The sequence below is a fragment of the Haemorhous mexicanus genome, chromosome 3 (assembly GCF_027477595.1).
Source record: "Haemorhous mexicanus isolate bHaeMex1 chromosome 3, bHaeMex1.pri, whole genome shotgun sequence".
Taxonomy (NCBI): domain Eukaryota; kingdom Metazoa; phylum Chordata; class Aves; order Passeriformes; family Fringillidae; genus Haemorhous; species Haemorhous mexicanus.
In genome coordinates, this window is record NC_082343.1 from 102,771,451 (window position 1) to 102,799,076 (window position 27,626).

Below are 27,626 nucleotides of genomic sequence, written 5' to 3' on the forward strand. Positions count from 1 at the left end.
AAACACCCTCATGTATTTTCTTTCCTTAATATATAAATATATGTATTTATATTAGACTTATCTAACTGGGTTGTCAAATTATGCTACTGCATTTAGGAGTAATAAGGAGAATAGCTTTAACAAATGCAGAAGTGAGTTTATGGGAATAGCCCAGGCATTGGTTATTCATTTATATTCTGCAGGAGAACCTGTTTTATTCAGAGCTCTTGGAAAATGTTCATGGAAACTTTTAGGGAATTAGGACAGCTGGTCTAGCAGACTTTGAAGTCTGCAACACAGCCGGCTGGTCGGCATTCCCAGTGCCAACTGGCTCAGCAGCAAGTAGAGGCAGCAACTGTGATTTTGGCTTGGGAAACCCTGTATATATAGAAGATGACTTGATGACAGGCAAGACTCAATAAATCTGGTGACATAACTGAACTTTGTTAACCAGTGTTTGCTCTGTTGGGATTAAACATCCCTCTATGTTTTCAATTAAAACTCATTATTTTTTCCTGTATTTTCTTTCTTTGGAGCAGGAACTTAGTATGTACTTCTTATTGACTGTCTTTTGGAATATCTGTCAGAACATGACTTTAACAGATGATTAATTAGATTTCAGCTACTGTATGTCATTGCTGATCTTTAGTAATTGTCAAATTTCAAATGAAATGTCATCTGGAAGTAAGTAATATGCAAAGCTACAGGAGTTTGGCTCTGCATCTGTCAGTAGACTTTGTGAATAATCTGATTTCCTGAGAGGCTGTGGATTTCTCACTTCATTGACTGATTATTTTTGCCTTATAGTACAAAAATAGAGAAGGAGAAAAAAGAGCATGCTAAGCTTCATGGGATGATTCGTACAGAAATAAGTGGAGCTGAAATTGCAGAAGAGATGGAGAAAGAAAGAAGGTTCTTCCAGTTACAGATGTGTGAGGTAAGATTCAGTGTGAAATTATTATTATTATTGTTGTTGTTGTGGTTGTGGTTGTTATTGTGTTTGTAGGAAAATTTTGAAAAGTGCAATTGTTTAAGAGTAGCTGTGATATTAAAAGGAAATGCCAAGTTATTTGTTGACTCCATTTATGAAAACACATTTTTTTACTATCCTGATGGGCAAACTTTGCAGAAAATTTAGATATTTTCTAATTTCACTAAACAGCTAAATTAATGCAAATAAAGCACTAAGAGATTATAATAAATCAAGTTTTTACACCACTACTTCACTGTTAGTTATTTTAAGCCCTTGATCATTCTCTGAATTGCTCCCTGTCCTGGCAGCTGTTGTGTTATTAGGAGGAGAGGCTATAGTCTAGCACACTCCTGGGTTGGTACAGGAAAAAAGTGCTAGGGATGGAATCCAGTTGTCTTTCAAGTTGTTTCATAATGTTTCTACTTCAAAATCTCTGTGATTTTGCAGTATGTTGAATCTGATGTGAATATTTTTAGTTCAATTCATTTAAAGATATGTCTGGTTGGGAATTCAAGTTGCTCTGTTCTTTTTTAGTACACATTAGCCCAAAAATACACCATGGGTGTTTCTACTGCCTTTCCTGTGATGATGATAGCTAATTTGACTCATATGCCAGCATAGCATAACTGCAGTTGTCCTGGATATTACTTTTAGTAACTACACGCACTCATACATAAGAGAAAAGCTTCGCATTCCTATACAGAATCAGACTAAAATGTTCAAAACTGATTAAGGGATTTGAGTAACAAATAAACATATGGATGTTGTCAGCTAATTGCCCATCTGTATCCTTCCTAAGAAACAACTGGGAACAGATGCTTCTCTCTTGCTGTGTCACAATAAAGGAAGAGTTCATTTTAGTCAGTTGTAGTGATAAAGAAGGGTGAAGTCTCTGAATTTGGATTAATTACCTTAAATGTGGAATATCTGAAGTGTTTCCTGTATTTTTTCTGATTTTGAGGAAAATAAGTTTGTACTCAGTTACCTCTGAATAGTTGTGAAAGAGGACTTTGGTTTTGTTTTGATAGTAAGTCAGAGGGGTAACATATTGAAGTTTTATCATAAGTACAGACTAGTTCTCTATGAATTATGAAAGTGAACTGAATACCAAATGCCTAGAGCTCCATTTGAAATTATTAGGAGCTGGAGAGGTGGTTGTTGTAAGTAAATATTATCCAGTTAGGCTCATTATTTGTTCACCTGAACCAGCATAAGAAGCTGCAACATTGAAAGCTGGCACTTGGATGCTGCTTTACTTAAGCTGATTTAAAACATTTAGGGTGTATTATGAGAAGGGGAGACTGAGATGTATTAGAGCATCATTAAGAAGACATTTACTCCTTCAGTTGGAGGTCACTGGCTAAGTTAAAATTTGTTGTCATTTAATGGACAGTTAAGGACTGTGATATTTGATCAATCATTCTTCTGCTTGCATGGCTGACATTTTATGCTATGATATTCAGGGGAGGAGCTGCCACTTAATGTGGACTTTGATTGTGCCTTATGCAAAAGGACAGTAATTACACTTCTTTTGCACTTGACAGTAGAGTCATTGAAAAATCTCTTGCTAAACTGTAATTTGTTGTAATTACCATGTATAAGGATTTGATTAAAAAAACTATAAAATCAACGGGCAGATTTCAAAACTTGTTAAGATAATCCATCACTTTTATTTTAGCAAACTGCTTTCCTCCTTAATGACATCTGTTTAGTAATGAATTAACAACTAGTGAAATTAATTTTTAGATGTGCTGCTAGGTATAATAATGGGTTCCTAAATGTACTCCACAAACCCCTTCATGCTTTCTTTAACAGTGGCTTTCCTTAGGAGCCCCTAAGGATATTCTAACAATTTGAACAAATCATAGTGAAATATCCTCGCAGGATATCAAAAGTCAGCAGTGACAAGAATTCTTTTTGTGTGACTTAACTCTTGAAGCCACATTTTGCTGCATTTTCTTTCAGGTTTTGTAAATCTGTGACTGTTAAAACTTTTTGAGATATAACTGAAAATAAGGTGTTAAAAAAACCTGTAGCAGTAATAAATAATTTGTTTTGTGAATTACTGTTTTAACAGTACCTGCTGAAAGTCAATGAAATCAAGATTAAAAAAGGAGTGGACTTACTTCAGAACTTGATCAAGTATTTTCATGCTCAGTGCAAGTATGTTTTACTTTTCATAATCTCTACACTAACTGGAACAACATTTTGTTTTCAAATTTTGATAACACTTTTCTAGAATTTTTAAAATCTTAAATTTCAGCTGTTCTTGCTGATGTCTTGACAGATTGCTTTTGACAGATAGCTTTTGTTACTATATTCTGAAACATGTAATGAGGTTGAGCTTGTTACATTGAATATAATTGTATGTTCCAAAGGAATACTGAACAATAATTTGCCATGTTTGTAAACTACCCTTGAAACAGCGCTTTTAGTTTGATCTATTACTTAGTGGTCCATTAGTTTTGATGGACTTCTTTGAGTGTATCTAACAATGATCTAAATTAATTATGCGCTCAAGAAAAATAAGTTGTATAAGCAGTGGAATAAAGTATATTGAAAGAGTCTCTCTTTCTCTAGTTTATTGGAGGAGAACCCAGTAGTAAAACACAGACTTCTCATTAGAATTATGTGCTTTTGCTATGATAGTGTTACAAATCTGTCATGTAGCAATGAAGTCACAGCTATAAACTTGAAAGAGCCACTGCTAACCTATTGAAATCATTAAAGTTTTCATCTTAAAACACCAGTCTGCATCTATGTATTTTTTCCTTAATATCTGTGTTGCTTTTAAAATCAGTTTCACTTGTAGTGTATCATTAATTTGCTCTGTCTGTTAAATAAAATTTTAGCAAGGTAAGTGCTGTGTTTCATTGTCACTTGCTTGATTGCTTCCCAGAGTGAAAATATTTTATGTTGTGAAGAGTGCAGCAATATTTAATCAAATATGCATGTAACTGTGATTTCTGATGATTTATTTTTTAAATCTCAAATTACTTTTATAAGAACTGGAATGCTTGGCATAGACAGCATTACTCTGCCAATTCAAAATGCATGTACTACAGAAAGGTGTAGCATATTCTATAAGCTCGCTTATAGAGCATAATTAATGCTTGGCAAACAGAGGGGTTTTCCTTTAGTAAAAAGATTGCATCAGACATAAAATTATGTGGCTTCAAGAAATCACTATTATTTTATATGGAGCTTTTGCTGTTCTTCAAGTGAATCTTACTTGTTCTAGGCCTTCACAAAGCGTGATGAGAATGTTTGAGGCGAGAATGAGGAAAAATTGTCTGGCGATGGATTGTGACAGTTCCGAATCCAATTGGGGATTTTGCATGTTAGAATAAGCTATGATGGAAATAAAGAGGTGGATCAGTCAAAGATTAATTTTAAAAACTTTACTATTTTGAAGTTTATGGCATGGCATAATAATATGCATGTCTTACTTTGGCAACTTTTTAAGTAGAAAATTCAAAGTAAAGTTTCATAACAGCTGGCTTTTTGCTTTTCTTTTTAAGTTTCTTTCAGGATGGGTTAAAAGCAGTTGAAAGTCTCAAACCTTCAATTGAGATGCTCTCAACAGATCTTTATACAGTGAGTAGCAACATTTCATATTTGTCTGGTAAATTTAGTTTTCTACAGTAGAAGCATGATTATTTTGGTTCAGGTTGCTTGGCTGCTTTAATAGTCAGCACTTAGAGTAGATTGTTGGTAAAGTCTTGTTTTAATACGACATTCAGAAGTCTTAGTTTCAGTTCAGGACCCCACTGTGTAAAATGTTATGGAAACACCTTTGCTCAAAAGTATTGATTAAGTAGAAAATAGCATGTGGTTTCAAATGGAACACAAGGAGGCAAGAGCATCGTGAGGCAATATCAAAGCCTTAACCCAGCAATATCCCAACCATTATCAAATTTTCTGAAAATACAAGGGAAAATAAACTGATCACATTACATTTTCTTGTTGCTTTCATTCTCACTGAATATTTCTCAAAAAATGAACCAATTAAGCAGCAAGTTTGAAAGACCTGCATTGAAAGTTTAAAAAAATGTTATTTTTAACCTGTTTTTTTCTTCATTCAAGATTAAACAAGCACAAGATGAAGAACGAAGACAATTAACACAGCTCAGAGATATTTTAAAATCAGCACTCCAAGTTGATCAGAAAGAGGTGAGCATATAAGGTGGTTTAACTTTGGAATACCTATTTTAATTACTTGTAATGTAATGTTAATATTAAAAATAAAATTATTTTTACTTTTATCAGACATTTAATTCCTTTTGTTAATTCTTTTTTTTTTTTGAGGCTGATATTGAATGTTTCTGAGGAAGGCATTTTTTATAAAAACAAATGCCCTCTAAAAATATGAGACTTACTGAAAAATAATTTATTTTCATTACCAGTCTTGTAAAATATTTCAGATGGTGCACTGTTGCTCAAACTGAGAATGAAAAACTTTGGCAGTATCAAGAAGACCACATAGAACCTTATCTCACAATATTATTCCAAACTGTATAATGATTATGTAAAACTGAACTTCATAACAAAATCCCAAAACACCTCTGTCATCATCTGCAAAAAATGACAATCAAGTTTGGTACTCAGCTGCAAAATGCCAGTGTTCAGATGTGCAAGAGCTGGGTCAGTTTGGCAATCCAGTAAGTATTTTTTGAGTTCCAGTTATGATTGCCATTAGACTTAATGAATTCTGGAGTAGTCTGAAACTCTGATCTGGAAGTAAGCATCTTTTGTATAATGTAATCCTAAATACTGAGTCTACTTGTGTTTCAGATTGCTAGTGCCTCCTCTTCATATAAATGCATGCCAGCTAGCTTCCTTTGTGTGGCTGGTGGGCCATGAGTAAGTGATGAATGAACCACCCCCCCACTTTTCAGATTCTCTTTCTGAGAGGCATCACAATGAAATAGTTTAGTCTACAGAGCTCAGACTTCCTTGATCTTTTCCGGTCTTGCTTTGATCCTCCCATAAAAGTTATGGTGACTCCTTACTGGTGACAGATGGTGGTTGTTGAGCAATGTAATCTAGTGAAAGGTGTCCTTGCCCACAGCTGGGGGCTGGACTGAATGATCTTTAAAGACCCCTCCCAAACCAATCCATGTGATTCTGTGACTTCTGACAGGCATTTGGAATGCTCTCAAACACTCCTCACTTTGTTACCTTGGGAAGTTTGTGATAATGACAATTGTGTACAAAGTCCCACAGGATCAGCAGGCACTTCTTTAGATTCTGCCTGGCATTTAGGACTCACTGATTTGCCAAAAACTTCCAAATTTGAGCTTGGCAGAATAAGACACTAGGGAACCTCATGGAAGTGGTGACTGCTTTGGGTTAGCCATGGATTGCCCACTCCCAAGAATGAGGCTTTGCTGTTTAGGGTGTGCTAGCAGGTGTCCTCTTTTAGTTGGGTCTGTGGCTTTCATGGTTGCTGGGAATGTCTATCAGTGATACTGATATTAAATATATATGGAATATGTGACAAGTACACATTTTTTCACATACTCAAAAATTAATAATACACATACATTTATTATTTCTACTGAGTTTGTGACATTTAAAAATACAAGTATAAAAAGTGCTTTATGCTGTAGTCATTATACAGTAATTCTTCAAATTTAGATATAGATGCTTACCTGCAGAGCATGAGAATTGCTATAATTATTTTTAAAGCTTTTTGAAAACATCAATTAATCAGTGGGATGCCTAAGAGTTCTTATATAATTTACTGTACAGCCCACTAATATTATTCTTGTTGCACTGTAATTTTCTTTACTATAACTGATTTCTTTTTTCTTCCTGAAATGCATTTACATTTTGTGACCGAAGTCTAGGAGAGTAAGTGTTACTATGTTTTAATGAAAATAATGGCATGATTTGCATTCAGATTTCAAGAAACTGGATTTTTCCTCTGAGCTTTTGTCTGTTGGCATGAAAAGACTGTTCTTTCTCCTCCTTGGTGTATTTTATTACCCAAAAAAAAAAAAAAGAAAAATATTATCAAAAAATTTATCAGACTCTTCTTGGGAAAGAAAATTGTTGTAAGACAAATTGGTGATTTCCTTTGTACTTTCTTTTGGAAATTAAATCCAGTTGCTTGATTTGATGTTCTTGCAAGATTTTGAAAATATATGTATTTTTAATTAAAATGGTCTTCATGTATGAAATGACAGAATGTTGACAAACATTGTTCCTCTTATGTTTAAAAAATTTAACACACACAAGCCCTTTTAGTGAACCTTTGTTTTGTGGTGCCTATAGTTTTGTTGTGCATAGTTTCTTCCTACACACAACTTCATCAAACCTGGTTTGTATTGAAACTTTATTTTTAAATGTCATTTTGTGTACACCTTCATAATTTTTAATTTTTAAGCTTTTATTTTTCAAATGTAAAAGTTCTGCAAGTTTCAGAGTCAACCTTAGAATTATATTGCCTTAACTGTTCTTGTTCCCATGACCTTGGGTGAGGTCACCTCCTGTGACTGTAGAGTTTAGATTCATTTCTGCTTCTTTGTTAGAACCTATAATCTATTTAGACCACTGCAAAATAGGATAAGTGTTGTGTTTCCTGACAAAAATTATGGTAGTTTTGCTCTAGGAGAGGCTTCCTGCAGGGGGTTCTGATAGATACATCTTTTGGAGATTTTGTAGGGCTGTAATAGGGATAGGGATGGATCTTTGGAACATCCTCCTGGCAATTATCCTGAAAATGTCAGAGACGCTCAGGCTCTGGAAAAGCTATAAGAGCTTTTTTTGGCAGCTTTACACACAGGAATGGTCTAAAGAGTCTGAAAATCCCGCTCCATGGGAGCTGTGGAATGGCTAGCCAAAACTTGTTGTGTATAGGTTGAAGCACCTTGTAGGAAAAGTTCTGTTATGTTCACGTAGTGGAGCTGACAAATAGGATCTCAGAATATCTCTTAACAGTAGTCACAAACCATCTTTAGAGAATACTGTTTTCACATTTCTTTCATTTTTAGCTCTGCTGTTCAGCTTGACTTAAAAGTTAGTATATCTTCCTAGACTTTGGAAGAAAGAATTTCAAACCTTTCTATGGTCAGTGAAGTGATTCACTAAGAACATGCTGCAAATATTAAATGACTCACTTCTTTTTATATGCCTATCTACATTTCAAAGTTGATAAAGTGGTCAAAGTTCAGTTCCTTAGACTTCTGTACTTCAGCCTGTTCTGATTTTGTTATGTTCAAGTTATATTTGAAATGACAATACTCTGCACTAGGTGTGTGTCCTCTAGCCTGCAGTAATCCATTTCCTCCCATAGGTAATGTACATTGTTTTTGCTCCTCCAATGAGGCTTTTGGGTCTGACCCTGTTATCTGTGATTTCTATCCTAGTTTTGTGTAGTATGCAAACCAGAAATAAGGGACGATCCTTGGAGTGCCTGCTTATGGAAAAGGCATGCTGAAAGGAAGGATGTTAATTGTGGTGGTAATTTGTGGGGTGGTTACTGTCTCCTAGAAGCTGGATCAAAATCATGAATTCTTGTCAGACGACTGTGGAAAACCATCATTTGGCAATCACATTGGACAGTATTGATCTGGACATGACCTGAACTGGGAATTTAAAATGAACAATATGTTTGTCCTTAAGATCTTTTCATTAAATAGTATTACATTTTTTAGATCCTGTTCAGAGTCATGAATGTGTGGAAATACACATCAGCTGTTGCAACTTCCTCTCCTGCTGAATTGAGGCAGGAAGCTTGTATTATTGGTTTGCCAGTTTGGCCAAACACAGCAGCTGAGCATAAACTGATGAAGGGAGGTAGCTGAAATGAGGTAGAAAAAAATGCACAAAAAGTAGCAGCACAGACTGACGGGAATGATACTATGAGCAGGTGTTGGAGGTCATCAGTAATCTTCACATAATTGAGGATGGGGAGAACTGAAATTAATTTCCTGTCAGGCCTCTGATCTTGTGAATAGAGTTCCTTTACTGGCTAATGGGAGGAAGAGATCAAGGCATTGGTAGGGCACAATAGGCAGTGTCAGATCAGATTTTCTTCAAAAGTCAGTAAATGTATGCATGCAGCAGTTTTTAATGAGTGACAAGAATATTTAAAAAATGTTGTTCTGGCTTTATGTTGTGCAGAGTGCAAAACCAAATAATTATATGTAAACCAACTAGAAAGGAACGATAAAGAGACTGGTTTAAAGCTAAAGAGATGCTTTGTCAGGCACAGACAGCTAAGTGGTAGTTCTTTAGGCCTTTTTAAAAGGCTCAGATAGTGTTGTAGTTACCTGGTATGGCTTCCTGGATCACGTGGTGAGAGGCAGGGAGAGGGCACAGGTTGCTTCTCTTGAAAAGGAGGACCAAGGAGTGCTGCAGCCTGTGCAGAGCTCAGCTCATGGCTCTCAGGACCACTGAGCTCCTGCAGTGTATTCAGGATGAGCCTGAAATCCTGCAGCTTGGAGGTGAAGAGTCCTAAGCGCTCGGAACAGAGGTGTAGGTGGGATCTCTGTCCCTACCATCATGTTTAGAATAGCTCATAGTCATATGAGTGAGCTGCTTTGTCTTTTTTCCTTACTATACTTGTATTATATGCCATATATAGCACAAGAATAATTATGTACATAGAGCAATGACAGTAGAAATGAAAAAGATGAAAATTTGAAGTAATAGTCACTGTTACTGTGTGCATTTAAAAGTCCATTCTGTCACGTTACTGCTGTTAATATGGTGTGACACATCAGATTCATCATTTTCAGGTTCTTATTTTTTAAGAAGCTGGACTCTTACAGCAGTGGGTCCTGCCTCTAGGTAGTTCTGAGAGCAATGAGAAGGGTTCAATTAATCCTTGTCTCTTCTTGTCTCAGAATTCTACTTTCTTCCAGATATTTTGCTTTAAATTATTCTTTTTTGGAAATGACTTTTCAGTTTTCCTGCATGACTCCTGAACTATGTTTCCAGGAGGACTCTTCTGCTTTTCAAATTGATGTATGTAATTAGCACTTCTTCAAATTGATGTATGTAATTATTTTCTCAGTGGAAGAGTACACTAGGAATTGCAGGTAATAATAGTCTTTAGTGTTTGTATCTTGCTGTGTTTACATGAGTTGGAAAGGCCACGGCTCAATTAAGTTTTGGGTTAAAACCCCTATATATTAAGGCCAAGAGTAAATATAAATAAAGGTAAGTAAAAAGATTTTGGCAGGTGCTGATAATGGATGGTTCTCAAATTTTTTTGTGCCCTCTGAAAAAATAAATGGATCTTATTCTCTTTCATTGAGGAGGAAAATTGTCCTTTAGCCTGTTGGATGAGAGCAGGAAGGAAAAGCTCTGAAACTCATTAATGGGGAAGTAGTTTGGTTGAAAGAGTGGAATGCATCACAAATTGCTGTTGATTATTTCAGGATTCTCAGATTCGCCAGAGTACAGCTTACAGTTTACATCAGCCTCAGGGAAACAAGGAGCATGGCACTGAGCGCAGTGGCAGTCTGTACAAGAAAAGTGATGGGTAAGTACTGCTGCAGTTTGCTGGGAGAAATATTAGGTCCTAAGAGCTCAAGAAATGTAATACAAAATATGTTTAAAACTGTCACCTTTCTTTTTTCTCTTTAAACTAGAATCAGAAAAGTGTGGCAGAAAAGGAAGTGCTCAGTTAAAAATGGTTTTCTTACAATTTCCCATGGTACAGTAAGTATTTGTTTGCAGTATTTTATGTACATGGTTGCTAATACAGAAAGGCAAGCTATGCTGGTCTATATTTATGATTTGGAATTAGCTAGATTCCTGATACAGTGTTTTGAATATGAGTGATATATTTTTTAAGGCAGCCTTTTAGAAATATATCAAGATATACACAGTATCTAAAAACACAGCTATTTTAATGTTCATGACTGTTAATGGGAAAAAAAGGCTTTTTTAGTTACTCAGTTCTTGTTAATGTACATATTTTACCAGGCTATCTAAAAATACAAACTCTAACTTTTTTTTTTTTTTAAAGATATGGTTGGGCATTAAGCCATTTTTTAGATATGAGTTAAACAACTTTTGATATTTGCAAGATAAACTGAGAGTGTGCTGAATTGCATTTCTCCCCCAGATTTGCTGCTGTATGGTAGCCTGTTAGCTCCTTAGGATCTTAGGAGTAGCTGTTGGGGAAAATCAAGTCTAAAAACAACTTCTACCAGAATGACAAGAAATAGAGAATTACAAATTCCTCTTTATTACTGCTACCAATATTTGAACACATTAACTATAACTATTAAACATTTGTTAAAATTTTAAAACTTTTTGCTTTCATGGTTTGGACTTTTTGCACTTTGCCTTCAACTTGGTTGTGCTTTCCTGTAACATTTTTTACATTGTTTTCTCAAAACTTTTAAGAAAGTTTCTTGTGGCAAAAAATAACTCAGTGTCATTATTTCCCATTCTTGGTCTAATAAACAGTCCTGTTTCTTGTTCCTGTTATGAACTGTTCTGTTCTTCATCCTGTTATGCTTGTTGCTATGACTACAAGTTGACCCTGGCAGCAAAAATGAATCAATCTCTCATTTGTGCATCTAAGCACAAGCTGCTGCCTTCAGAATTGATAATCAGGAGTTAAGGAGGAGTGTGAAGCCAGGCCTGCAAAGCAGAATCCTTACTATGGCTTGGGAATTGTCCACTTGTTTATGCCTCTTCTCATTTGGGTGTGTAGGAGTGTCTCTTTCTCAGAGGGAAGTCTGTTGGTGTATTCTATGCTGGTGTCTCCATGTGCTGTGATTGTGCCTGATGTTGGACATGCTGTACTGGTACCAGTAGAAATGTAGTTGGGGGAGCTCAGAGCTGGCAGAGGCTACAAAATCCACTTGTGGAGCAGAATTTGAAAACTTTCACTTGCAAGTACACTTACTGAGTCTATCAAGATACCGTTTTCTTCTCTTTTTATAAGCTGTCTACTGGATGGTCTGACATTTTTAGAAACAGTATGTTCCCACTGAAATCAGTGGAGCCATAGCTGGAAATCATTCCTAAGGGAAATATTCAAATGTGAATTTAGATAGGTGCATTTCACAGGTTTGGTCTCAATGTTTTTATATTACAACATTAGAAAAGTCCCTTCTTGTTTTAAAATATACTCCTAGAAGGTGTTTTCACTTATTTGCTCACTTCCCCCTAATATATTGATGACAGCTTTATGTTAAAAATTAGTTAATGTTTCACAGACACTGAAACATGTAGAAGTCACTTTTGTTAGTTAAAATTTTTCTAGGCTGCTCTGAATGTCTTCTGAGAATTTCCAAGCTTCTCAGGGTTGATATCTCCTGGTCTCTGAAATACGATGTATTCTCTCATCCCAGCAGTTCATCAAAATCTCAGAAATTCAGTTGTCAGTTTTGCTTTCTTTTTCAAATACAAATTTGTAAATACTTCTCCTTTAAGGCCTAAGTATTCCTCATGGATTTCTCTTCTTTTGTCATGTAGCGTCTCTTTACGAGGGACTACTTTGCCAGTCTCTAGAACAGCTATCTTCAAGCACTTGCAGGCTCTTAAACTGGCCTGTCAAGTGCTTTCCTGATGGATGGAGAGAATATGTTTGGTTCTCTGTCAGTCACCCAGCTGTGACCTGGTATGTGCCTGCCTGCATTGGCATATGTGCAGAAGTTATACTTTAGGCTAGTAAAAGCTTCAAAGAAATCAGCATTCATACATTTAACATACATGGATGAAAAACAATGATAGAAGAAGATTGAAACATGTAATTAGGAATTCCTAAGTCCTTTCCAGATCAAGTCACAAGGCAGAAAGACTTCAGAAACATCAGATTCCTCAAAGCTGGATTTGTGTTTAAAGTTTTGCTGGTTGTTTGCAAAAGAAAGAATATAAGAGAGTCCTTATCGAATTTTTTTGTTGTTCTTTCTTTACTGCTGTAAACCTTACCATGATGATTAAAAGGACAATTGAGGGCAAAACAATCACATTTCATCTTTTTATTTGGAAGTTGGTCACTGATATCCAGAAGAAATGCATGATGAAATCAGCCAGCCAGTCTGTTAGTGGACATATTTGGTCATGCCTTTTGTAAAATCAGCTCTATGTCTCCTGTATTGTCTCAGAGGCCTAACTTTTTGATTCTTACACTGCTGTTTGTTGCTAGAACAGTTTATAACTCAGTTTTGATGGATAGAGGGTTGCCATTTTTGCAGGAAGGAACATGAGTTGATGATCAGGTCTGTGAATGGCATGAAAGGTGGCAGCACTTTTCAGGGTGTTGGCATGTTTACATGGGTGTCCAAAACTCAGCAGTAGTCTGAAACTTAATCTAAGACTCGATCAGGAAAGTGAATCTCAGAGGTTTCAAACAAGTAGTGTAATGTTAGTTTCATTTGTTAGTGTTTTCCATGTCTAGTGTCTTCTAATCCTGCCAAGTGTCTGAATCAGTGTGGCTGAGGAGCTCACACAGGCTTACCTCCCTTTGTCTTTAAGCTTCAACTTCTCCCAAGGCAGTACCTGCCATGTGATGGAAGTCTGTTGTCCACAAGCAGCGGGCACAGGCTGGGGAGGCTGCTGGAGAAAACCTGTTAGTCAACTGCAGGATGGAAGCATGAATGAGGTGCTATCTGCCACATGCACAGGGATTTTAATACCCTTGTTAACGCTGACTTCAGGTTAGGAGTTCTTCAGATAAAAGAATATGTATGGATTCCAAGATCAGCATATTTGCCCAGGATATGTTATTGGTGTTGCAGCCATTTCTTTGGGTTGCCTGATTGTGATACTGAGTTCTTCTGCTGCATTCTCCTGTCCCGAGGGACAAGTCCTGTGGGCATTGCTCCTTCAGACCCCTCTAAAGCATTTTACTCCATTCATTTACAGCTTCATTTTTCATAAGTTAGAGAAAACTAATTAGGTCCCAAATGCACTTCAGATCCAAAGTCTTGGGGCGAGGGAATTTTCTCTTAAACATGAATTGCATTTTTACATTCTCATAGAGCCTGTGGGAAAGGTATATATGAGTTGCCCAGTGTCTATATAATTAATAATTTAGAAATATTTTTATATATTTATATATAATTTATAACTAAATAATTAAAACTCTATGCATTTTTACTACTGAAAGGAAAGCTGGAATTGGAAAAGCTATTTATTAGGCAGAGAACACAATGTGATTGTCAATAAATTGTCATCTTGCTGCCTCCAAAACCTCTCTTGGGTATAATTTGTTTTACATTGCCCAGCAAGTGACCTGCACATTTATTGTTTCAAAGCTTCCATGACTTTGTTTTGTCTGCTGCTTATGCTGGGCAAAGCATGAGCGTAGGCTATTTTTCAAGGACACCATGCTTTTTTTTTTTCCCCTAACAGAAAAAAAAAATACATAATTGTTTCCTTTCTTATGTTTGTCCATGGTTTTGATTTTTTTTTTAAACTGTTCTGCAGATATAATGATACTATTCTTTTTTGGACAGCTATATTGTTTTATCAGATTGTTTCAAGGGAATCTGTAATCTTTTGACTTGTTGTCCCTTGTTTATTTGAATTAAATGTTTTCTTCAATAAATTTAGATGAGATTGTGAGAATATCTACATTTCTTATGATTCATTGCAAGTTAATAACATTATGTGTTAGTACAGTTTCATTTGGTAGTAGTTTTGTTTAGATATTTAAATCTTATTTTAGCAACTTAGTCTATAAGTGTTGTTAGAACGCAACAGTAAGTGTGGTAATGAGTTTGTGAATGTTGCTGTCCCTATAATAGTTCTTTCCTAATGGTTCAATGATTTTTTAGATATTATTGTCTGGAGCAAAGGTTGACTAATTAAATCTTCTTTCTGATTTAATTTTTCTAAAAGAAGAGTGAAACTAATTATCAATTGTAGGAACTGAAAGCCATTCCTCAAGTCAAGGTTGCAAACAAATCTTTCTAGGTCCTACTCCAGCTCTGTAGTGCTGGTAGGTTAAGGGAAAGAAGAGTGCAGAGGTGCTGTTTGAAAAGTCTTTGTAGCCTTTATGAGTCTTTCAAAATGCAGGTTCCTTGTGAATCTTGCTCTTAGTAGAACAATGTCACTTTCTGTTCAAAAAAGAATGAAATAGCTGAGAGGAACTTGTCTAGAAAATATATGTCATTATAAAATATACGTTATTTCACTAGATTTTTTTAGTAATCAGCTCACTTTACTTTTACATACGTTTGCTGCAAGACTTTTCTGTGAAAACTTATTTTCCTTCACTTAGTTCCCTTTACTGATTTAAAAATTCAGCACTTGTTCTTAACTGGTTATTTGGGGACCCCTTAAAGGCATTAGCAGAAGTCAATTATTGAAAACTAAACAAGTAATTTTTAAAACTAAATGTCTGAGTGTTAGGGGATTAAATATAAAGATGAACCTGTCTCTTTTTCATACCTAGTTCCTTCAGATAAGTGTTCCTGGTTAGAGGTAATTAAAGAGATTCTTCCCTTCTTCCTTTCAAAATTCTAGTGTCTATCCAGTTACCAGTAAGCAAAGTCATCAAATAAAAGTAGCTTATGAACCATTGTGTGGAAGAAAACATGAATGAAAACCTGGAGACCTTAAAAATTTAAAAGCCATTTCTCAAGTCTTTTTGGCCAGTGGGACATTATCCTGTGCTTTCAATCTGCAGCTTTCAGTCAGTGTGGTGTACTAAAATGTGTATGTTTTATTTTCAAATAGGCTAACCGACCTCCAGCAAAGCTCAATCTGTTAACCTGCCAAGTGAAAACAAACCCAGAGGAGAAAAAGTGTTTTGACCTCATATCACGTAGGTTTGTTGTTCAGGTCTTTTTATTTGCAACTCGTAGCAGAATTGCATTATTTCTGTAGATGTGTCAGTAATCCACTAGAACATTTTTGCCATTGTAGAATGCTTCCCTTTATAAAATGCCCTTCCTATGACAATTTGACCTTTCGGTTATTTTAGCATAATGCAACTAACTCTGCCTGTTTCTTTGGAAAACCACTTGTATTTAAAAGCTGTTTTCACTTCTTTTTTCTGTTTAATTTTTTGCTGTCTTACAGCACAGTAACTGTTTTTTGCTATGACATCACTCTTCATGCTAAAAATATCCTAGCTCATTGTCTTGAAAAGTTAAAACTTGTGCACAAGATCAAAAGGTGCTTGTTAAACTTTTAAAAATTTAAGTCTGGAGGTTGCTATTCAACTGTGAAGAAAATACTAAAAACATTTTTTGGTTTTATTATCTCATAATAGATAGAAAGGTGAGATAAAGAATCTACATGTTTAACCCACCAAAACAGAATAATTTTTGGATCAGAACGGGATGATATGAAATTGTGTAGTAGAATGTTTCCTTTCTAACTAGGATATTTTACTGAAATATGTATGTCAAATTAGCTGGGGAGAAGAATATAAATGTATTCCTCATTTGTTCCTTTATTGAAGTATAAAGTTCTTCTGTGTTTGTAAATGTAAGCTGTAGTACTTATGTGAATGGACTTGAATGCTTATGTGCAACATACAGCTGATTAATTTCTGCTCAAGCAGCTGGGCTTCCCTGTTAACTTTTGCTCTTTCTTTGTCCGTGTCATGTTCTGCCCAGTGTCAGCTTATTGCAATGTTACCACACACTTGAAAAGGCATAACTGGCCTCTTAGACTTTTCCAGATTATTTTTTCACTTTGTTTTACTGTAGTTAAAAAAAATTCCTCGTTCTTTACAAAATGGAAATTGCTGTATTATGACAAGAAAAACATCTCTTAATGTAGCACTTTCCTTTCTGTTCTTTCATATATCTTCACTGTCTTAATATTTTCCATGCTTGAAGCTATCTTTTAATACCTTTTAGCCTGAATATTTTTCAAACTTTAGAAATTTTCATCTTAAAATATATTTGCCTCTAGTTTTACCTCTGTTGTTCTCATCAACTATTCTCACTCCAGCTCAGTCATTAAACTGTATCATATCTTATTCTTCATAGACTTACAATGTATTATGCTTTTTTCTTTAGTAGTGCACTATAATAGCAATGCTTAGAATTAGAAAAGTAGTAGTAAATTAAAAATTGTGAGCTTGGTTTAATTGAAACAGATTGGGGCTCATGCTGGTTGTAGTTTGGACTTTGCAACTTTTTTTTGAAGTTTGTGATTATTGGGTTTTAAGAGCTCATTTCAACTCTTAGAGTCTTTCTTATACACACAGATAAATTCAAATATGGACTCTATATTTTACTCCCCTCCCTCCTAGCAGAACTTTATATTTGTGATGGTGGAGGTTTTATCCAGAACGTGGAGCATTTACTTTGCTCTCCTGCTGCTTGTGTGATAAAAGCACAGCACTGAAGAAAGAAACTTTTTTTTCTGTTTAAAATGCAGCGAGCTGCCTTGTATAAACATAGAGGCAATCACACAGGAACTGTAGGCAGTAAGGTGAAACTTCTTAAATGGGCTTTTTGTCTGTAAACAGATGCCAGTGATGAGAACAGAAACCTCAGGAATCAATTAATTTTACGTTTCATTGAGAGATTTCTGCAAGATAAGTTTTTCAATAACTTTTTTTAATCCGTATGTGAATTATTTATTCTGCAGACGACAGAACATACCACTTTCAAGCAGAGGATGAACAGGAATGTCAAATGTGAGTTACCTGGCTAATTTTATTGTTGACCCTGTTGCTCTATTGTGACTTACTTTGAACTTCAGAAGTGCCATAACACTTAATAGCAAAATATTGCTGCCATTTTAGATGGACATCTGTGCTACAAAACAGCAAAGAGGAAGCTTTAAATAATGCATTCAAAGGAGATGATAACACAGGAGAAAATAATATTGTCCAGGAACTGACAAAAGAAATTATATCTGAAGTCCAGAGGATGACTGGAAATGATGTTTGTTGTGACTGTGGAGCACAAGGTGACTCAATTAAGCATATTTCTAATTGGTAAAAATTCTTTGTCTCATGAGAAACTTTAAGCTAATGTTTTATACTTTCACTTTTACTCATTATTTCACAAAAATTATACACGTAGTAGAATATGCTAACAATTTAATGGAACTACTTTAGTAAGATTGATTTGCTATATGCTTATTATCAGAGGGGAGCAAGTTACCAAGAAGCTTATTTTTCTCCCATGTATTTTGCTAATTGTAGGTTTTGCTTACTTAAATGAACTTGCATAAATATGGGTTAATAATGTAAGATTTAGGTGAAATTGAACAGCTATAAGTTACTTGAACATTTTCTTAAAACATCTTGTTTCTTTTTTTTTTCATCGTATTTGACTAAGTAGACAGGGAGTATGTCTAAGGATATACTCATTTTGAAAAGAATACTCCTGCTGACTATGGCTTGCAGTGTTGGTTTTCTTCATCAATGAATTTCTACTTTAACCGTCTTCAAATTATTTTTAAAATCCTGCTGTTTCTTATGTTCTTTCATGTTGCAGGGGCACTGCAGGACTTATTGTTTTTTGGTGTAAAAGTGTAGCTGCAAACATCTGCTCAGATGCTGTATGCACTTTACAAATTGATAGTTACTTCCAGCAATAAATATTGTATAAGGAAGAGACAAGCTTGCTGTCTTAAAAAAGGAGAGTGTAAATGGCAACTAACAAACTTTTATCAGACAAATTAATTGCTAAGCTGTCTAAATCTTCAGAAATTAATTATTTCGCTGGAAAAGGAGGGACTAATGTAGTAAATGCAAAATACCAGGAGAAAAGACTGTCGAGGGCTATGAAAGAAGAGGAATGAGCCTTAGTATCTTTGAAGTAGTTGAGTGAGAATCTTGTAGTGTGGGCTGTGTGTGCACTTCTGAATCACTTCTGCTTCACTTGGTTGAAAGTCTATATTTGAAGTACAAAAGAACCACAGCCCTGTAAATATTGTTATGTTTAAGCTGCACCTATATTCCTAGTTGAGAGTATGACACCATTATACTGATGGTGGGAAAATGCAGTTCCTGAAAGTTGTTTGAAGAATGACAAACTGGAGTGGTTAACAGGTTCCCTTGGATAGCAATGTCTTTCACAAAAACAAAACAAAAATTCTCTTCACTTCTTTCAGCATTAAAGATCCTGGTTTTTTTTCCAGGTAGAGTAAATGTAAGGACATAAAATAACAACAAAAAAAAAATTAATCTACAAGAATCTTATTTTACAAAATTTCATTTGTGTAATATTCATTTGCTAGATTAAATAATTGCATGAATAAATTTAATTCTGTGGGTGCCTTCTGTTTCAGATCCTACCTGGCTTTCAACAAATTTGGGAATTTTAACTTGCATTGAATGCTCAGGAATCCATAGAGAACTTGGTGTTCACTATTCCAGAATGCAGTCACTTACGTTAGATGTGCTGGGAACATCTGAACTTCTGGTAATCAAATGGCTTTTATTAACTTAAAAAATAGTACTGTAAAATACTTCTAACACAAGTATATTTTTTGTCACTTTAGCAAGATGTTCTCATCCTGAAGTTGTCTCTAGATAAACATAATTTAAGAAAGCTTAATTTTTAAAGTTTATTGGAACCTTGTGGAACATAAGGTCATATTGTAAGCTTTTTCTTATCTTAAAACTCAAATTAGTCGAGGCTTAATATTTTTTGAGTTTTCAAATCTTTTTATCCTGAGTTGCTTTCTAAAAGAATGCAGCTGTTTGATGTATAAATGTGCTTCAGATTAAAAATTGGAGGACTTCACAAATACTTAACCCATTAATTATTTAGCATTATTTTAGAAGACAACTTTAATCTCCAAAGGAAGAAAATGTATTCAGCTTTGCTACACAAAGAAGTTACCGCTTGTCAGCTGCTCCATGACAGTTCATATGTGTGCTCTTACTCAGCACAGAGTATTTGCAATTATTGTATGAACTGGTGTCTTGATGGATTATTCTTCAGTTATTTGTTCATGTACTAAATCCCAGGTGAAAATTCACATCCAAAAAAAGTCCCTAATCTGTTATTGCTGACATAGCAGCGGGCCAAGGAATCAGAAATAAGAGGTCCCAGCTCCCATTTTCTCTTGTTATGTGCTAATAACTGAACATGTTTATTAATTGAGCTGTGGGATTTTGGTTTTTTAACAGCTTGCAAAGAATATTGGGAATGCTGGATTTAATGAGATTATGGAATTCTGTCTTCCAGTTGATGAGGTGGTCAAACCTAATCCAAGCAGTGATATGTAAGTAAAGAGCCACTACTTCTGAGAAAGGCAGGCATTTAATTTAATATTACTAAGGGGCTGTGCCATTATGGTTTGCACTGACAGGCCATGGAAGATGTGTAATATCTTTTTCATGGTCTTATAGCTGAGGAGTAAACCTTTCTTCTGATGCTTTGCATGTCTGTTTTATTGAGTTTTATCTGACTGTACCTACTCTAATAGTAGGGAATATTTTACCAGCACTTTCAATCATGGTTTGTGGGAAAGAAACAAATTAACTGTGACTTATTGGGAACCTTACAGTCATGCAAGGGTAGGGGTTAAAACCAAAGCAATTAATTTTGTGCTATTTGAAAACAAAATAGAAATTGTAATAAAGTGCACATTTACTTGAAAGATACAGAACAGCATTTAGAAACTACACCTAGGACCGAAGTCCGTGAGGAATGAAGACAGAACATTTAACTGAATTCCTCGAAAGCACTGAGCAGTGATGGCAGACATACAGCAAGGACAGCTGCCTACTTGGCTGGATCCTGCTCATCATGAAAGAGCTAGTAAACAATGCAGAAACAAACCCAGAAGAATTGGCTCTGGATGAAGCTGATTTTACATTAGGTGTATTTTTAGCATTCTGACAAAACCAATGTTAAACAAGGCAGTTTAGATAATTTTGGACTACTCCTATCAATAATAATGCAGAGTATTAATATTAAGAATTTAAATTACTAATAATTTTACCATATGCTGAATCAATATAATGAGAACACTTCTAAAAATTTTTATCTAAAAAGATAATTTCATTTCATACCTTTGCTTTCCAAAATTGGAGCTATTTTATTGAAATAAGAACCTGAAGACTATCAAATGCTTTATGAACAAGAGTTATCCATTGATTCAATTTATTATTATTTATTGGGGTTTTTTTTTAACTTCTTGCCCATTACATAGTATCTAGATGATGAGATATGACTTTGTCAATTGTCTTCTGTGCAATGCTGTGTTCATCCCAAGAGCTGGTGAGGAGTTATGCCTTTGGGAGGCAAGCAAGCTCCTGCCTTGCAGTGAAGGGAAGAGGAGTAGATGTGTTACTGGGCATCTACAGCAGAAGTGATAACTTGTGCTGAGTCAGGTGGACTAAGTTTTCATCTTGGTTTAGAAATGTCACTAAAAGGTCCAACACATCCTCCCTGTTACAGTTTTGGTGAAGATTTAAAAAAACATACTCACTGCTGTAAATTCAAATTCAGGACCTGGATAGTCTGTGCAGAGGCATAAGATCATAAGATAGATTTAAAAAAAAAAAAAAAAGCCTTCCATCCCTTTCCAGCATGTGTAGGAGTACCAAGTCAGGTAAAACGCAATCCTGCAAGGTAGCATACACCAACATTTTGAAGCTTTGATGTATCTTCTGCACATAGAGCTGGATAGTCTTGATCTCAACATCATCACAGAGTTTGGAGGAAGGAATTCCTGGTCCATCTTCATATTGGATATTTGATTCATTTTCTGTAACTACATTTCTTACTTGAAATATGAGACTGCATGGTTACATGCATATTTAAAAAGAAAAATTATCATAATGAATGATTTCAAATGACTTGCATGTATTTATAGAAATGGTAATATGTATCTTCAGCTGAATGTTATAGAAGTAAATCATATTCAATTTCAGGAATGCAAGAAAAGATTACATTACTGCCAAGTATATTGAGAGAAAATATGCAAGGAAGAAGCATGCAGACAATGCAGCTAAATTGCACGCTCTTTGTGAAGCAGTGAAATCAAGGGACATTCTTGGATTAGTTCAAGTGTATGCTGACGGGGTGGATCTCACAGAAAAAATTCCACTGGCCAATGGCCATGTAAGTGTTGTAAATTTTATTAGACAAATTGTTGTAAGTGCAATATGCATTCATTAATTAAAAATTATTTGAAATAATATCTGAAACACTGTTCTGAATGCATGTCATTTTAATGACGTAATTTAACAATAAAAAAAGAAGATACGAAGTAGTTTAATCTAAAACTGTTTCCAAGTACTGTCTTATTTTAAGTTTATTAAAACATTAAACATTAAATTATTCAATAATTGATTAGTTTTCAACCCATTTATTTATTTATTTACTTTAAAGGAACGAAAGGGACACAGTAAGTCTTCGCAGATGTTTTAATGGTAGCACGTTTGAATATTTTGAAATTACATGTTTTATTTTATTTAATTAGTGTCTTACTAAAATTTCTTATTCAGAAGAAGAAGAAACAAATATCTTTTTTCATTTTATTCTTAGGAGCAAGATGAAACAGCACTGCACCTTGCTGTTAGATCAGTTGATCGAACTTCCCTTCATATAGTTGACTTTTTAGTGCAGAACAGGTAAGTATGGAAAGCTAAATATTGACATTGCCTTTATGTAAAGTAATATAAATACTAAATAAATACAAATACTAAAGTACTAAAGCTGTATTTGCAAATGTAATTTTATTCTTTGAAAATCTTCTAATGAGAGTGGCTTAATAATATGGAGTAGGAAACTTATGTTTAATTACCTTTCTTCTTTCTTGTACTCCAAAAGTGGCAATCTAGACAAGCAAACCTGTAAAGGTAGCACAGCCCTGCATTATTGCTGTCTAACAGACAACGTTGAGTGCCTCAAACTGCTGCTGAGAGGGAAGGCTTCTATTGAAATAGGTAAAAGGGTAATGTGTACTTCAATTTCCTATTTGTCATTGCTTCAGATAAAAACCAGTGAAGCTGGAATAAGTGCATTTTCTCCTCCATTGTTTATCATAATTCTGTAAATCTTCATTATTAGAGAATCAATATTCACTGTTTATTTCAAGCTTTAAATTGACTTATATATTACACTTAATTTTTAAACAGGTTTAGATATTTAATTGTTGTTTTGTTGTCAAGTTATATACTGCCATTTCATGGCTATCATTCATATGTATATATGGCATGTTGAATTGCTACTGCTTGTCATGTTCAGGGGGTTGATGTGAGTTGGACCTACTTATAAAAGAAAGAGGTGAGTTTTTGAGTGTGTTGCTCTAGTACTTTACTATGCAGGTTTGTCTTTAGTAATGGACACGTTAATAGTGACGCCTCTCATCATACATTTCTCTTTTTGCTGTAATATAGCAAATGAAGCAGGAGAGACACCACTTGATATAGCTAAACGTTTAAAACATACTCACTGTGAAGAGTTGGTGAGTATCGTGTCATTCTGTGTGTGCATTTCATGTCTGATCATTTAAAAGTTCACAGCTGAATATTCAGTGAATCTATTTCAGATGCAATAATGGTGTAGTAGAAATAGTTATATCCTCAGAAATAGTCATATGCTTACATAAATTATATGCTTTTAAGAAGGAAACAATATTTTTCTTCAGATGCAAGGGAGTGGTTGAGTCACCTTTCCTGGAGGTATTTAAAAATGGTGTAGATGTGGCACTTAAGCTGTTGTTTAGTGGAGGATATGGCGGTTCTGGGTTCATGGTTGGACTTCATGATTTTAAAGGTCTTTTCCAACCTAAACAATTCTATGAATCTAAGTGTCTGACATCTTGAAATCTAATTACTAAAGTACTTTTTATGAGTGAAGGCCTTGATGAAGGTTGTTATCTTGTTGCCCAGAGAAGTTGTGGATGCCCCATTGTATTAGGGGGGGTCAAGGCTTCTTAATAAGTCATTTGGATTCAAGGCAACTGCCATTGCAGTTAATTTCTTTGAATTGCAATTTCTAAATCAAAGCAAATGCAAAGTGATGTTTCTTATCAGAAAATCGAGAATGGATCTACAATGGTTAATTAAATGTCTCGTTACTTTTGATTTATTTGTGTTGTATTTGGTAACACAGCTTAATTTAAATTTACTTCAGTGCAGTAACTTTCCAGATTGCTGAAATCAAGATTCTTCCTATTTGTGGACTTTGTTTGCTTTTAAATATTTTGTTTTAAAATAAGTACTGCCTATAACATAAGTGTCAACAGTCACTGGTTTTTTTCCTTAGCTTACTCAAGCACTGTCTGGAAGATTTAATTCTCATGTTCATGTAGAATATGAATGGCGGTTACTTCATGAAGATCTGGATGAAAGTGATGATGACGTGGACGAAAAGCTACAGGTTTGTATCAATATTATTTTTCTGTACACATGTATGTGTAAGTGTGATGTTCATAATTATTTCAATAACTTTGCTTTTTACTATAGGTATGAAGACACTGTGAAATAAATCTCTGTAGTAAAATGCAATAGCTTAAATTTTTGTTTCTGGAATTATAGTTGATCTTCTTTTTCCTCTTAAAACATGACCAGGTTATGTTTTAAGAGGAAAAAGAAGATCAACTATAATTATTAGCCACGTGTCCCAAATTATTAGCCACGTGTATATATTCTTTTCAATCAAGTCAATAGTTGGTTTCAATATATCAGGAATATTTAGATCTGCTGATTGTGAAGCAGATCTAACATGAACTGGGAAAATTGCCTTTACAATGGAAGGTACCTCACACTATCTCCTCATGTTTGGGAAATATCTCCAGTCAATGGCTCTAACTTTAAAACAGTTTATGCATTGTTTTGTCTTCTACTGAACCTGTGCATTAAATAAGCTACATCCATTAACAGCAGGGTAGGGTCTTAATTCTGAATCTTCACGTATAAAATAATTTTCCATTTTCATGCTTTTCATACCTGAAATGTCTAGTAGAGTTGTGGCACTTTTAGGTCCAGAATCACAGAATGGCTGGGGTTGGAGGTCTAACCTCCCTGCTACACCAGGATCACCTGGAGCCAGTTGCTCAGAATCATGTCCAGATGGCTTGAATGATGGTCATATTGCAAAACATTTCAATAGCACAGAAACTTCATTGCATTTTCAAAATTTAAGTTCCCAGTTTGGAGCCCAAACTGGGAAATACTTGAAAAAGTATTTATGCACCTAAACACACAAGTAAAAAACTACTGTGTTTGACGCCTAAAAATGGCATGACTTTGCAGGGGACAAGTAATTTGAAATTATGTATAGGCTCCAAAATACTAATGACATCCTGAAATGTTCATAATTTGAAGTATTCCATGCAAGTATTAAACAGGTTTTTGTTCTTTGTGTGTGTATGGTGTTCTAATTGCTTATGCCTTTTCTGCTTTCCTTATAAAGTACAAGGAATACATAATAGGCTTTATATTAGTCTTCAGATGTTAGCACAATGTTTTTTGAAAGTAGCTAACAAAAACCACTTTCTCCTCTGGATAATGAAATTTGACTTTTTCTTTCTACAAGCTTTAGCGTTTTAATACTTCTCTTGCAAAATCCGTCATCTCAACTAGGACATGAATTGCTAACACTAAATTGATAACATAAAACCAAGTCTTGTGTGTTGGGTTTTTCTTTGTTTTCAAAAATATTAAAACCTGACAGTCACAGTTTCATTTCCATTACCTTCATAGAATCTCTTTAAAATTGTTAGTTCATCAGACCATTAAATTGGCTTAAATGTTTTGGAGACTAATTTTGGTATCTGTAATTCCTCTGTTGCAAAATAGCATTTTTACAATACTGTGTGTGCATAGGACTCTTTCTCTGTCCTGTGTCTCTAGTCCAAGATAGCTGTTACCTCTGGTGCTTGACTTGAACTAATTAGCAGTAGAAGGTGTCACAGGCCATTCCTTTCAAAGCACAATTTCTACCTTCTGAGACTCTTCTTAAGATTTTTCCTTAAAATTTTAGTATCTGTGGAAGAATCTGAAATCTGTGAGCTGCTAGATCCAGTTCTTCTGAATGAACATACTCTATCCCCATATTTATGTATTCCTATATATTTTATCACCCTCCAGATAATAACAATAGTAATGGTGATCATTTTGATGAAATAAATTGAAACCTTTAGAGGTCTCATGTTTTCCAGGTGTAAAAGTTTTTGGTTATTTACAAATACAAATCCCTTTCTGGCATGATCTAAATTTGTTTCTTGGTCTGTTCTTGTCCTTCACTTTCTTCATTGTTGCCAGTTGCCTTCTGCAGTTCAGTGAATTTTTTTTTTTTTAGTAGTCCCTGAGCTCCATCTCATATAGGAGGGTGTCTGCTGCTCAACAGTGTGGCTAAAATTATGAAACTCCTATTTCACTGCCCACTATTACTAGGTTTATACTGCAGAGACTTTTGAAAGGAGATTAAAGACTATTAATCACAGAGTCCCTGTGTCTGTGACTGAATTGTTCGCATGGGTGAATATTGCTGTTGCTTAGGATCACATCAGAGTTTTTAAATGTCAAGCTATTGGATGTGTCTTGCTGGTAAGACAACTGAAGAGATTTTGTAATCTATGTCAGAAGATGTCATGTCTGAAATTTAAGTTCTTTTAGTCCTGAATATTTCATATATGAGAGACTTACCTAAAAGAAAGTTAAGATAATTCAACTGGTTTCTGCTGCTGTTGTACACTGTGGCTGTCTGGTCCTGCCTCGGCTTTTGCCTCCACTCTGGCACACATTTGTCCCTGTACCGAACTGCTTCAGTTTGGTGAGCCAGTGAAAAGATGAATCATAAACATGAAAAAGAACTTCTGCTGGTTTAGAAAGCAGAAGAAGGTGTGGGCTGAAACAAGTCCCAGAACTAGGACAGTGGAGAGGTCAGGGAATGGAGAGTGTCAGCCAATGAGGAGTGAGGCTGCTAAGCCAAAGCAAGGGTAGGGACTATGATGTACATAATTCAGATAAATCTTGGAGTTATAATGCTGTGCTATAACATATCTAAAGGCCCTACATGATGAATCCAGAAGTAATCATTGAATGTATTCAGAGGAAAATCAATTGCTTGTTAGTGACACTGTTGATGTAAACCTTTATTCTGCCTAAATGCTATTACTGTAAATTGTTATTTTAATTTCATACAGACAATATGTCAGTATGGCTTGTTTATCTAGCACTATTTCTGAAGGTATATTTATGCTCTCTGGCTGTGGATCGTTAAAGCCCATTGCTATACAAGCCACATGAATTTGTAACTCCAGCTATTTTAATTATCATTTGATAATAGTAATGACTATGCTGTTGAAACAGGAAGAGTAATGCTAAGTGCAGATGACTGCTGTAAATCTCAAAAACAGCTAATCAGATACAATTCGATACTGTGTGTAGGATGAGCAATGTTCCATCCCAGCTACCAATTGAAGTAATCTTCCAGATTTATCCAGTAACACTAGTGAGCTAAAAAGAGTTTAAGAGAAATTTTGGCTACTCATTTGTTGTAGGCTGAGCTACAGGTAGAATACTTAGATGAAATCTTGTCTGGGTTATGAGGTCATGATCATCCATTTGGGATTTAGCTCTGCTGAAGTTCAGATGAGGCTTAGGAACTACAGTTACTTCGTTTTGAAAATACTGCTGGCTATTTTGATGCAGGAAAACTTTATTTGATCCAGTCTGAAAATCTATTCTGGTTATCTATAGAAGTATAGTCTTGTGTATTTAGGGATACAGTATTATCCTGTAGCAGTGTACTACAGAAGAAATGAGAATATATTAATAGTTTTGATGTGCAATTCACCTTAAATCTTTTGT

At 35.0% G+C, this 27,626-nt stretch overlaps 1 protein-coding gene across 3 annotated transcripts in view; it reads left to right on the plus strand.

Moving 5' to 3' along the window:
- Positions 1-27,626, plus strand: part of ASAP2 (ArfGAP with SH3 domain, ankyrin repeat and PH domain 2) — an 84,718-nt gene that overhangs the window by 40,411 nt on the left and 16,681 nt on the right. For all 3 annotated transcript variants that reach the window (XM_059842848.1, XM_059842849.1, XM_059842850.1), the window contains exons 6-21: positions 787-916; positions 3,030-3,115; positions 4,474-4,549; positions 5,039-5,125; positions 10,345-10,448; positions 10,558-10,627; positions 15,611-15,698; positions 17,483-17,531; positions 17,640-17,806; positions 19,136-19,269; positions 19,983-20,077; positions 21,735-21,924; positions 22,351-22,436; positions 22,636-22,751; positions 23,205-23,272; positions 24,076-24,189. In XM_059842848.1, the coding sequence (XP_059698831.1) occupies positions 787-916; positions 3,030-3,115; positions 4,474-4,549; positions 5,039-5,125; positions 10,345-10,448; positions 10,558-10,627; positions 15,611-15,698; positions 17,483-17,531; positions 17,640-17,806; positions 19,136-19,269; positions 19,983-20,077; positions 21,735-21,924; positions 22,351-22,436; positions 22,636-22,751; positions 23,205-23,272; positions 24,076-24,189 (1,660 nt within the window). The remainder of the gene's footprint in view (positions 1-786; positions 917-3,029; positions 3,116-4,473; positions 4,550-5,038; positions 5,126-10,344; positions 10,449-10,557; positions 10,628-15,610; positions 15,699-17,482; positions 17,532-17,639; positions 17,807-19,135; positions 19,270-19,982; positions 20,078-21,734; positions 21,925-22,350; positions 22,437-22,635; positions 22,752-23,204; positions 23,273-24,075; positions 24,190-27,626) is intronic.